This window comes from Stegostoma tigrinum, chromosome 5 (assembly GCF_030684315.1).
Source record: "Stegostoma tigrinum isolate sSteTig4 chromosome 5, sSteTig4.hap1, whole genome shotgun sequence".
Lineage (NCBI taxonomy): Eukaryota > Metazoa > Chordata > Chondrichthyes > Orectolobiformes > Stegostomatidae > Stegostoma > Stegostoma tigrinum.
Window position 1 is genome coordinate 73,558,953 of NC_081358.1, and position 13,399 is coordinate 73,572,351.

The window sequence follows — 13,399 nt, forward strand, 5'->3', positions numbered from 1 at the left end:
TAAGGATGAGATTGGACTTAAATAGGATGAGGATAACAGTAAGACATGTTGGCCAGAGGCAAAAGGAATGCTAAGGAGATCGGAGATTGATGGCTGCTAACTGAGAGTTATAGAACATTCATCTCATCTGATCTAATAAGGCAATAAACCTCTTTAGTGCTCAGCTATTCACAGTCTATATTTAGATTAGATGTGGGAATCTAAATGGGAATTGGGAATCTAATTTCAAGCTGGCAAATGAAAAAAATCCAGGTCTGTGTTGTGAGGAGGATTCAAAGATACTTAAAAGGAATTTGGAGAGGCTAAGTGTATGCTTAAAAATTCAGCAGATGGACTACAATGTGGAGTAATGAGAAATTAGTTGTCGAAACAAAAACAGACATTTCTTAAATACTGAGCACCTGAGAAGTGTTAAGCGTCAAAGAATCCTAGGTCTCCTTATTTATGAGTATTGAAAGCTAACACACAGGTCATCGAGTAAGTTAGACAAATGGTATTTATTACAAGAGGATTTGGACATCGCAGTATAATCTTCTTACTGACATTCTACAGAGCCTTTGTGAAGCCACATCTGGGGTATTGTGTGATAATACACAGTGTGAAGCTGGATGAACACAGCAGGCCAAGCAGCATCAGAGGAGCAGGAAAGCTTGATGTTTCAGGTTGGGACCCTTCTTCAGAAAGGGGGGAGGGGAAGGGGATTCTGAAATAGTGTCTCCCTATTCATTTCAGAATCCCCTTCCCATCCCCCATTTCTGAAGAAGGGTCCCGACTTGAAACGTCAAGCTTTCCTGCTCCTCTGATGCTGCTTGGCCTGCTGTGTTCATCCAGCCTCACACCGTGTTATCTCAGATTCTTCAGCATCGGCAGTTCCTACTATCCCTGAGGTATTGTGCGCAGTTTTGGTCCCCTAACCATTAAAGAGATACACTTGGTACTTATGAAGTACAATGAAAGTTACCAAACTTTTCCAGGAATGAAGGGATTATCCTGTAAATAAAGATTAAATAGTATGGGTCTCTATTTTATGGAGTTTAGAAGTTTGAGAAGTAATCTCATTCAAAAGTCCAAATTTCCTCCAGAACTCACCAAGGTAGATGCAGGAAGGATGTTTACTCTGACTGGAGCAGGGGGAATCTTAGAACCAGTGGACACAATCTCACAATAAGGGACATTTAAGACTGATCAGAGGAGGAATTTCTTCAATCAGAGAGTCATGAATTATTGCAATTCTCTGACTCAGAAAACTGAGGAGTCATTGAGTTAGTGAAAGATTGAGATTCATAGGCTTGACAAATTAAAAATTTCAAGGATACAGGAATGGTGTATGGAATAGTGAATATCAGCTTTAATCAATTGAATGGTGCTTGAGGGGCTGAATGGCCTATTTTTGCTCCCATTTCTTATAATCTCAATTGCTTTATAACTCAACTTCAACTAATAATGGGAAGCCTCCTGTATAATTTTATAACTACCTTATTTACCTGTCTTCCTACTTTCAGGTATCGGTAGATATGTACATCAAGATTTCTCTGACATTCTACATTTCTTGGTATCCTACTACTTATTGTGTTCTCCATTGTTTTCTTTGCCCTGTCAACATGCAGTGTCTCACACTTCTTTGGATCAAAATCTTTTTGCCACATATCTGAATAACTGACTAGTCCATTTATATTTCTCCGCAGTTTACAGCTTTCTTCCTCGCTATCAGCTACGTGACCAATTTTTGTAAATGTTGTTTTAGTCATGCTCCTAATATTTAAATCTAAATAATTAACATAACAAGTAACAAACAACAAGGGTCTTAATGCTGAACCTTTTTGGGGCCTCATTGAAAACAGGCTTCCACTTTGCATAAATGTCAGTTGGTATCACTGCTTTGTTTCTAGCCACTGAGTCAATTTTGGTTCAAATTTGGATCTTATCTGTGGAACCCATGGGTTTTCACTCTCTAACTGGTCTGTAATTTGCCAAGAGTCACACAATTCCATTTAGACAGCTTTAAAAAATCCAATTAAAATACATGAACACATGTTCTCTTTAAAAAGTCCATGTAGAAAATAGGTAATTATTCTGCACCTTTGTAAGTGATAATTTGTATTGAACCATTGGGAAATATTTCACCTGGGCCTGGCAACTTATTCACTTTCAAAGATGCCAAAAAACCCTTTGAAATTTCTTCAATCAATATGTTTGTACCATTAAATATTTCTTCATAAGTAAAATACATTCATTGTTAACCTCTTTTGTGAAGACAAATACGATGTATTTCACACACAAGAGATAATGGGAACTGCAGATGCTGGAGAATCCGAGATAACAAATTGTGGAGCTGGATGAACACAGCAGGCCAAGCAGCATCTTAGGAGCACAAAAGCTGATGTTTCGGGCCGAGACCTTTTTCTGATGCTCTGGAAATGCTGCTTGGCCTGCTGTGTTCATCCAGCTCCACACTTATTTATCTCTATTACACACGCAAGTCACCTTTTCACTTCAAAATTTTTTTCTTAAAAAAAAATGTCCTGGTGTGGTATGGCGACCTTCCAACCTCATGCAGCGACAACCTAGCTTGGTGTGACAACCTCCCGGCTTAACACAGTAGCCTCCTCTCGTAGGGGTCTCCCAGCCTGGCATAGCAGCCTCCTGGTGTGGAGTGATGACCTTCCAGCTTCCTCCAGCAGCCTCCTGGCATGGTGTATCGCCGGTGCAATGTGGAGCCAGGGCCCTATGCAGACTTGAAGCTAGGTGCCAGCCTGGTCTGCTGTATTGAATTTTTATTTCTGTAATGCTGGATATTTTACTTCTGTATTGTCTAAAATCTTGTAACCAAAGCTGTGGCTGGGTACTTTTGTATCTAATTCAGTGCTGTAATTGACAGTAAAGGCTATTCTATTTTTCCTTAGTTAATCTTTCACTGTATTTCAAAAACATCTTTGAGTAGTCATTGTTTTTACTTGTCTATATATTTTCATGCCCTCTCTCTCTGCTTTCCTAATTTCCTTTAACTTCTGCTGTTTCTCTGTTGCGCAAGACTGTAGTATTTAGCTCTCAGTATCAAACTGAATCTTCTCTTTTTGCCACCCCGTACCATATTATTCCCCTTGGAGTGCAGGGCTCTCTCGTTGCCTTGTGGAAGCATATTTGTTCTGTACCCTTCTTGCCACTTCCTTGAATTGTATCCTATAATTAGCACTGATTTATATCCATGTAGTTATTTCCTGTCCATTCTTATTCAAATCACATTCCGATTTAGCAAAATTATTTTATCCCCAAATTTAAAATGTTTGCTTTTGTCTACTATTGTACTTTCTCATAAGCAGTAATTTTAACTGAATTATGCTCTCTACAGCCAAAATGGTGTCTCTCCCCCGCCTCTCTGTTTTCATTCCTTAAAAGTAAGGCAGATCTAGGCCTTTTCTTTTGACCTTGTTGATTACTGCCTAAAATCTTCTGAGTGAATTTTGACAATTCTATGTCTTTTATACCTTAGCTTATGCCGAATCTACCATCAGAAATGCCCATTATTGTGTTAATGGAAATGACTACTGGACAGTCCCTGTGAGGATAAACTTCTGTACTCACACTGGAGATGTTGTGTGGAACTACCCTTGTACTAAATGGGGTATTGATGATTTGGAGTGTATTTTTTTTTAAGCACTCAGCACCAAACATGATTTTCCTATTGACAATGTAGATGGAGGTTATGCACATTCAGAGGCCAAGCTCCAAACAGTGGTCACAGATGTAATGAAAGAATGGGCTCTAGACTAGGCATTCAGATGACAAAGATCCTCTACCTGTTTGCTCCCACCATACAACATCGCCCGCCGCCCCACCCCCCCCCACTTCCCCTGCACCTGTCAAAGTCACTGGACAATGTGGATCAACTCCCAAAACCTATGAGCCTCTTGTCAATGAGGACAAACATTGAGGATGAAATTCAGTGTTGCCTCCAATGTGCCATTGTAGCTATTGAGGAACACGGAGTGCTTAATGAAAATACCCCTCTTGTCTTTCTATGTGGTAGAGGGACCATGTTGGAAGTAGTTATCACAGCAGGTTCCTATCATTCATTTATTTGGACAATGCCTGCTACTGCTACTATGAAGCAGGAGTGGAGGGAATGAATCTTTAAAGTAGTTAATGAGATGTTGATCAAATGGGATCATGGCAATCAGTAAATCAGGTTGGATTTGTCTTGCTTTGTGTGGACAGGTCATAACTGGCCAATTTTGCACATTGCTGGGTAGATATCATTGTTGTGGCTATTGCTTGCCTTGGGACACGGCTCATTCTGGAGCTAAGACCTTCAGCATTACTATCAAAGTATTATCACGGCCCAAAACGTTGGTGTATTTTTGAGCAAGTGAGTTTTCAGCAACACAATAAGTGATACTAACTTTTGAAAACCTTGTTGTATGCACTGGCATTTCTACATAAGAAAATAAATGCTGTATGTTTTCTTTTACTTTATGTTTGATTTTTGTTTCTCTTTCTTTTAATCAAATCTGTAATTCACATACTTTGTTTTCTTTACATCATTTATACGTAATACACATATCCTGGTTTTTACTTCCTGTTTTGGATAGGACAAGGTTCAGTGGAAATGCTGCATACCACTGATTGGTTGAAAGTCTTTGCTGTTGCATGCTCTGTTCAGAAACATCATAGGTCACCTGTACAGCATGTAATATTGGAACAGAAAGCAGATTATTGGATATTACTGCTGACAAGTTTGCTGAAAGTGTATAGCAAGATGAATGTTGAAAGCCATTCATTTGCAACAGAGAACAACATTTTGGCCTTTGTTCAGCCATATTGGGAAAGTTTTCTTTCAAAGCTTTTACTGAGAATGTGACAATTTTAATTTTGAACAAAAGCTTTAAGCTGCTTTTGCTTCCACTGTTACCATAAACAGTTTTCATATATGAACTTTGATTCCTAATAAAGAAATTGTTTTTCACTTTTGCAGGAAGAGCCAGTTCCACTCGGAAAACAGTGGACAAGAGAATCTGCTCAGGTCGCTTATACAGCCCCAACGGTTTCTTACTCACAGGAGCTAATGTATATCAATGGAAATACGAGCTATAATTACCACGGTTATGGAGGGCTGGGTAGTGGGAAGCAAAATCCATCTTCCTTACCAAGTGATGGTACCAACAGTGGTGAGTAGCATTACTTGTGCATTACTATCAACAGTAATGTCTCAAATGGTTTCAAGGTGAAACAAAAATCTTTGCATAACCATCCATTATTTACATACATGTTAATTCTATTTTATAAAATTTTGTTTTGATCCCAACTGATGTTGTAACTCGACAAGACAGATCTCAGACAGGAACCTGGTTGGATAGATCATGTTTTGATTTTTTTAAAATTATCTCTTGCTGAAACACAAGATCACAATGCTGCAGATTTTGCTTTGACAATGAAACAGAAGTTTGCTTTTAAAAAATGCTGAAGATAAACTAGAGTAAATCAATTAACTTTTTAAAATACTCATTCAAAGATTTTTACACACATTAAAAGTATGTTTCCATCATTTTCAATACGCTTTTAGAAATTGAAAAGACATAAAACAGATTTCTGTAGTACTTAAAACTGTACCCAAAAAACACCAATCTTACAAATTCATACCAAAGCCCCCATATCTAACACCTCAGTAGATATAAGTCAGTTGTGACTTCATTTTTTAGACTGGAACTACAGATAACTTCTCCCTGGAGCTTAAATGTACCCAATCTTAAATGTACTTTGCTTTAAGCAACGTTTTCAGGGTTTTATGCCAGCCGTAACTCTTCACTCTTAAGGACACCTTGTTCAATGTGTATCCGTCTATTCTCTTAAGCACTAGTCTATACAGCCAACCTATTGTAAGGACATAGGGGACTGTCTAAATCTCAAAGTAAAAATGAATACAAAAGTCTTCTTTACTTTGCTGAGTCACAAAACAATCCAAGATAAATCAATAAAATCCATTAGTGGGACACACATACCTTTCACTCTAAAGCTATTCCTCAAAGACAGTTTTAAATCGCCATGGCTGCAGAAATACTTACAAGTTAATCATTAGCTTCAAACACAGAAAATTCTCAGGTTACCATTTCAAAGATGAAACACAAACTTACAATAAATTCTATTAATATTTATACGCACACACACACACATATATATATATATATATATATATAATATGTTTAAATCACAATATATATCAATATATCAAATGAGTTCCAAATATAATTACACAGAAGGATGATGACAGAAGAGGGAGACATTAGAATCAGTGAATGAGTGAAGAAATTTTAACAAATTGTGTCATGTTAATCCTGTCTCAGTTCAGACCAGAATCCCAAGTATCCATGAAAAGCCATTGGTTTTAATGCTGTAACTTGGTCAAAATTTAACCCTTGGGTACGCTTACTAGTTGTTACTGTATGGACTCTAATTATTATCAACAAGCCATAGTATCTGAATACTGAAAGATTATACTGTTTTTAGACAGGTTTGTACAAAAATATAACATGCAGCTAACATTCTCCTACACAGATAAAGAACTTGCCTGATAAATAATGGTGTTGTTTTTACCACTTCCATCAGAAAAGTAAATATGCACTCACCTTTATGTCAGTTCTGTCCTGAAACTTACTGACCAGCAGCTTTCTCTTCTGAAGTAGCTTAGAGGGGAATCCAGTAAAAGGAGCAGAGTGGATCATTTTTGTAACTGTCCTCATTTTTCAGCAGTAAATGCCATATTCTCTTCGAGATTTAGAAGTCTTGTCACCACTTTGAAAGCTACTGAGAGAAGCTAGGTATATAAAGGTAAGTATGGAGATAGGGTGGCAGGTGTGTTGGGTTTGTAGAGTGTCAGATGGATGAGAATGTAGGTCACTAGGTAAGTTATTGTGGCAGGTAGGTGAGGTGGTTAGAAGGTTGAGTGCCAGGAGTGTAGGGTGACAGTTAGGGTGCTAGATGGGTGAGGATCAGAGGATGTGAGGGGTCGGAATCAGTAATTGGGACGAATGATGAGAGAGAGTTCAGAGTTGAGTCAGAGTTCAGTTAAATAGTTATCCAAGAGTTTGACAAGGTTTTTCCGGGTAACTATTAAACTTGGATACGTCAGAACCCTCTGAAATCTTCAACACTTATATCAGAATTGGGTACTTTTTCAGAGGGCTTTGGATATTGTGCAATTGCCTACTAGAAAATTTCAGTTTCCCAGGCAATTTCCACTAAATCTGTTGCATCAGGATTTCCACATAGTCCTGGCACACATCTCCAATCTATCCCACTGAACCAATCATCTTCTCAGAATTTCTGGGCCATTATGTTTCATTTTTGTTGTTTTTAAAGATTTACAATACATTATCTGTTATATGCTACATAATCCTACCAAAGGGACAGTTCGAATACCAAATATGTAAGTTTTCTTTTGAATATTGAACTATCAAAGCAGAAATAATAAGATTTATTTGAAATTAAGGAGTTATATTAATTTAAAAATGAATCCATATGTAGAGTAATGTTTCAATTCTGTTTAAAGGACCAGCAGATCTCAGCGTGAAGAAGTCACTTGCGTCACACTCTGGGTCATCCAACATTAACAATTCCAAAAGCCCACCAGCTCAGCTGAGTCCAACAGAAATAAATGCAGTACGGCAGCTTGTTGCAGGATATCGGGAGTCAGCAGCATTTTTACTTCGTTCTGCAGATGAGCTGGAAAATCTAATTTTACAACAGAATTAATTCCTGATAAGCTACCCTCGTTGCTGTTGATGCTTATATTTCTGGGGAAAATGCATTTCCATTACTCTACAGTACCATGGAACAACAACTATCACAGTCCCCCATCATACCCCTGAATGTAAAACAACATATTGGACCACTTTTTGTCTTTTTGAGGAACAATTGCATTTTTAGCGTAAAGCTTCAATCTGTTTATTTCATATTTTCTAACTGAAGTAACAAAACACACAGACCACAAATATTTAACCATCCTCAATGACTGAATGCCAATTAAAAACAGCAGCATCAATATTGTCTTACGTTCCAAGTGCAATATGATTTTAAGGTGCTACTAATAGTTTATTTTGGACAATTGCTATGGTGAAAAGAATTTAGAGAGGTTTTAAGAGAATCATGTTGTAGTAGTTATGAAGCAGAAATTGGGAATTTGGTGCTGGTTTTCAGGATTGTGATAACAGGCTTATGGGGAGTTAACTAAGCCAATATCATTTATCATATTGGTTTTATTCTCCAACTATTATCTATCCCCATCTCACTCACAAGTAACTCTACCCCTATGTTCAGGTAAATTCAATCCTGAAAACTAATATGGTGCCTGGATAAATGCATCTGAACATGAAATAGACAAGTTGTTTTTTGGATTAATTTAAATCTGATGTTTGTTGGAGAAATGAATCAAAAAAAACATGAGATGTATTTCACTGTAAGTTGTATATTTTGCAAGTAACAATCTGAGAACTTTGTACAGTTTAATTTTAGAGAATTCTATGAGAGGATGTCTTCAGACACCATTTACTGTGGGATGTATTTTGCTGTAGGTTGTATATTTTGCAAGTAACAATGTGAAATCTTTGTACAGTTCCATTTTACAGAATTCTATGAAGAGGCCAGGAGACATCTTTTTTGATGTGATGTGCAAAATGTGCAGTTTACTGCAGTATTTTGTTGTTCCCTGAAATCTGTACTGACCGGATGCAGTTCTCTCACAATTACTGTGGGTGTACTTAAATTCTGTCAATCATTTTATAAATTATTACTTATACACAATTTGATGTTAATTTCTGTTGTTTAGGACCATTTTCAGTAATTCTTGAGAAAATTGCTTTTGCTTTTCATGTTGAATATAATTTAAATTTTGTATTTTTGCTGTGCACTTAGTGAAGAGGTATAGTGGGAATCCTTGTATAGTTTCTACACTTGTGAATTCCTTAAAATCTGTCTCATTCATATTGATTCTCATTTATGTTTTGATAATTGTGTTTAATGATTCAGTAACATTGAGTAGATGTGAATTAGTGTTTTTCAATTTGTTAACAACTCCTGACTGTGATTGTGAACTGCGTTATGTGCACTTTGTTCTATAGTAATTGGACAGCACTGACATCTAAGCTTTTGTAATGTTTATTTGATTGATTGGTATACTGTTTAACAAAGTCAAAATGGTTGGTATTGTAGGTGAATATAAATGTGAGAAAACCGTCACTGCTATAATCCAAATATTTGTGGATTGTTCCTTCTGCAGCATATACCTCCTATTAGAAAGCTGGAACCAATAAATATTGAACAAAATTAGTTTTGAAACATCTTGACAGACAATGCAGACAAGTATATTTGTAGTGGAATGCACATGCCTTTCTGTCCTGATAACACCTGATTTTAGTAGATTTTAGCTATGTACTTACTAAAGCAACTTTATGCATTGCCCAGGAAAAGCCTTCGCAGGCTATCATAGCCATTATGACATTGTTTTCTGAGTTCCCACTCTTGCAGCGCAAACTTTGTAGTTGATTTTGAAAATGCAGTTATGGTCAAATAAAAAAGAATGCTGCAGATGTTGGGAATCTAAACCAACAGAAAATGCTAAAGAAACTCCTCAGGTCCGACTCTATCGGTGTGGAGAGAAAATTAGTTATTGCTGAGTTTGGTCTGACTTCTTCAGGCCTCCCCGTTCACAATCTTGGAACCTGCAATCAATCACAGGATGTCTTTGAACAAAGGAAAACACCGCTCTGCCCTAGAGTCACAAAAACTTCTGGATTTACTTCTCATTGCCTCCAACACCGCAAATCCCCTATGCTCCAATGGATTAATATCAGTAACATAAGGTAAGGCCCTTAAGTGGCCATGGGTGTTAGTGGATGCTGATTAGTTGCCGAGTTAACTTTGGCTGAGCCTTTACAACACAGAAAGGATGGGGTTTGGAAGGCTGTCTTGAAAGGTGCAAGAATTGCAAACATTCCCTCTGCAGAAAATGGGTTCCTGAATATGAATGTGTACTTCTGTTTTAAGCAAACAAATTTTCATTAAGAAGGCTGTAACGGGGCACTGAAACAAATTCATGGTTAACAGAGACTTACATAATGAAATTGAAACTTATTCAACCAAAATAACATTGAGTGTATAATTCTAGCAAAAATTAGTTATTAGTGCAACTATTAGTGCATTTAGGATTGTTCAGTATTTTCTTCCTAATCATGGAATCACTTCTTGTCAATACATTTATTTGGGGTTTGTAAGCACAGGCTATTGTGTGTGTGCTGCCTAAAATGAATAGACGAAGGAATGTGTTCTTCTGATTTAATCACAAGTGTTGGGATGTGCAGCCTCCATACATTGCAATGGCACAACTACTCATGCATAGCATTGCTCAAGTGTCTAGTATATGGGCTGGGGAGATTTTCCACTGACCAGGCCGTTGGTATGCCAGTCTGAAGAAAAGTTGCTCTCGAGGATGTTGTTCAGGTCCCATCATCAGAGATATCCACAGGAGCTGAAACCTCTGTCCTTACCCCACCCCCCAAAACCAACATGTTCTCCACCAGATCTGAGCCCTGACCCCACCCATCGCAGCCAGACCTCATTTGCCAACTCCCTCCACCTCACTAGCTGACCCAATCCAATCCCTGAACTACTTCCATTGTCACCATTAGTCCCAACCCTTCATCATTAGACGGAGTCCTGACACTGCTGCCTCCATATTTAATTCCCTAACTTTGTCCATCTGCTGGACCCAGCATGACCCAATACAACCCACCCACCTCAAAACTTTGCCAGACCTCAAACTGCACAGTTCCAATGCCCCTCATTCCCTCACCAGACCTTACACACCCCCACCCCTACCAACACACTTCCAAACCTGAAATCAGACTTAACACCCACCCTCCCCACTTGCTGCCAGGACCAATTTCTCCAGCTAACTCCAACCTAGCATAAACACTTACTTGGCCCTGCTGTGACATTGCTGTGTTTAAATCGCACCCATTTCTCACAGTATCCTACACAGCTGGCACCTTACATTCCCAGCAATCTACCCCTGACCCTAGCTGGAACTCCGGTAACCTGTCATCCTACATCCCTATCTATTATAATCCAAACCTCCCAGCAGCTTAATGCATCGCGCTTACATTTATCCATTGGTATGGGCTGTTGAGAATTTTAAATATCAGATACAGCAGCTGACTGGTATAAAAAGGGGGTATGGTTTGCCTTCTGACAGTAATGCACTCAAAAGAACTGACCAGTACCAATCAATGATCTTCTCCTCCCCTCAAACTAATGTTCACTAAATACCATCCACAAGTAACATTAATATTCAAAATGTCCCTTCAAAGTCTGCAAAATCTCCCCAGGTTCTGGCTTTTCCTGCTAATCAGTGGGATTCAGGCTGTAAGGCAGCATCCTTTCCTTATCCCTGCTCGCAAGGTTGCAATTCTTGCCTGCTCAGGAATGTATATTTTTTAAAATTCTGTCACTGTTTTACAGTTCTGCCATTGAGAATAGAAGCATTTTCAATTTTGTCTCCTGTGTCATTTCATTTTCACATCAGCAGAGAATAAAAATATACATACATTTTGGCTCATAAGTTATCCAAAGTGACAGACTGCTTTATTTTTGTCACATCCTTGCTGCTCTTTTAAGTAGCTGGATTTCTCATGACGCTGAAAATCCATACAGGTGCACCACTCCATCAATGGGTTTAATTGCTTATTTAATGGCTTCCACAGACTTCACACAAAGGCATATATATTAGTGGTAAAGGCCATGTGACTACGGCAAGCCAGACAAAACATGAAGGTACAATTACATTTTTCCAAACACTTAGGAGTGTCCTTGAGGTATCAAGTTTTAATCTGAGACCAGAGTCATTTAATTTCTATCTTGTATACACAGGCAGAGAGAATATTGCAAATATCGTTGAATTCTAAGTGAAGAGATGTTTCTCCAATTTGCTTTATCATTAGATTATGTCTTCAGACAGACTGACAGAAAATGGAGAGAGAGAGAGCAAAAGCTGTCCAGTTCTAGTTGCATATCCATCTTTCTCTCTTGTTTTGCCAAAGCAGCTTTTGGAAATACAGATCAATACTTATTCCCATGTCTGGGCTCATTGTTTTCCAAGCTGAATAGTTTTCAGGTGGCTGTTTCATCTCGAATATATGAACTGTATCAATCAGGGTGCAAAACAAACAGAAGATACAGATCTGAGTTTTAATGCCTTTTGAAAACTTTAATTTGTTTTGGCTGTCTTTGTGATTGTTATATTCATTTCACAAAACTGGGCTAACCTGTGGGCAGCTGATAGTTGTGGACATTTTAAGTCAATGTTTTCCATGTTAAAACCATTTTAGTCCTTAAAGGTTCTAGGAATTAAAATCAGATGTTGGAATTCAAAAATGTTTAGTCCATACTTTTCCACTATCATGATAACAATATGAATTATACAGAAATTAGAGGAACTTATTGAATCTTTCATGTTTCTTACACTTCCAATTTCCAGTAGACAGAAATTTTGCCTGTCCTTTTTCTTTCTTATAAGACATCCTACCAATTAGTCTAGTCTTCTTTGAAATGCCTCCAACACATTTATATCTGTCCTTATATAAGGAGACCAATACTACGTATTAATATGGTGTGCCACAAGGTTTGGTACTTGGTCCACTCTTGTTCGTCATTTTTATGAATGTTATGGGTGAGAATATAGAAAGTATGCTCAGTAAGTTTTCTAATGACATGAAAATTGGTGGTATAGTGGGAAGTGAAGATGGCTATCTAAGAGTACTTAGGGATCTTGATCGACTGGATGAACAGGCTGAGGAATGGCTGGTGGAGTTTAATTCAGATAAATGCAAGCTATTGCACTTTGGTAAGAAAAATCAGGGCAGGTTGTCGAACTGCGAGATTTAGGAGTGCAGTTAAATAGTTCAATGAAAGTGGTGTCACAGGTAGACAGGATGGTGAAAAAGGCAGTTGACATGCCTTTATTGGTCAGTATTCAGTTGGGACATCATGTTATGGCTGTACAAGACTTTGGTCAGATCACATTTGGAGTACCGCGTACAATTCTGTTCACCCTGCTATAGGAAAAATGTTGTTAAACCGAAAAGGGTGCAGACAAGATTTACAAGGATGTTACTGAGACTGGGGGGTTTGAGTTATAAGGAGGAGCTGAAATATAGGAGGCTGAGGGGTGACTTATAGAGGTTTATAAAATCATGAAGGGCATAGATACAATCAATAGCCAAGGTTTTTTCTTCAGGGTAGAGGATTGCAAAGCCAGAGGGCATAGATTTATGGTGATATGGGAAAGATTTAAATGTGTATGGGGGCAACATTTTCATACAGAGTGTAGTGCATGTGTGGAATGAGCTGCCAA

At 38.0% G+C, this 13,399-nt stretch overlaps 1 protein-coding gene across 5 annotated transcripts in view; it reads left to right on the forward strand.

Moving 5' to 3' along the window:
• The window catches only part of LOC125452078 (nucleolar protein 4-like), a 337,333-nt gene extending 325,006 nt beyond the window's left edge, over nucleotides 1-12,327 (forward strand). For all 5 annotated transcript variants that reach the window (XM_048530043.2, XM_048530045.2, XM_048530048.2 and 2 more), the window contains 2 exons: nucleotides 4,973-5,165; nucleotides 7,544-12,327. In XM_048530043.2, the coding sequence (XP_048386000.1) occupies nucleotides 4,973-5,165; nucleotides 7,544-7,746 (396 nt within the window). In that variant the 3' untranslated portion in view covers nucleotides 7,747-12,327. The remainder of the gene's footprint in view (nucleotides 1-4,972; nucleotides 5,166-7,543) is intronic.
• Nucleotides 12,328-13,399: the final 1,072 nt, after the last annotated feature.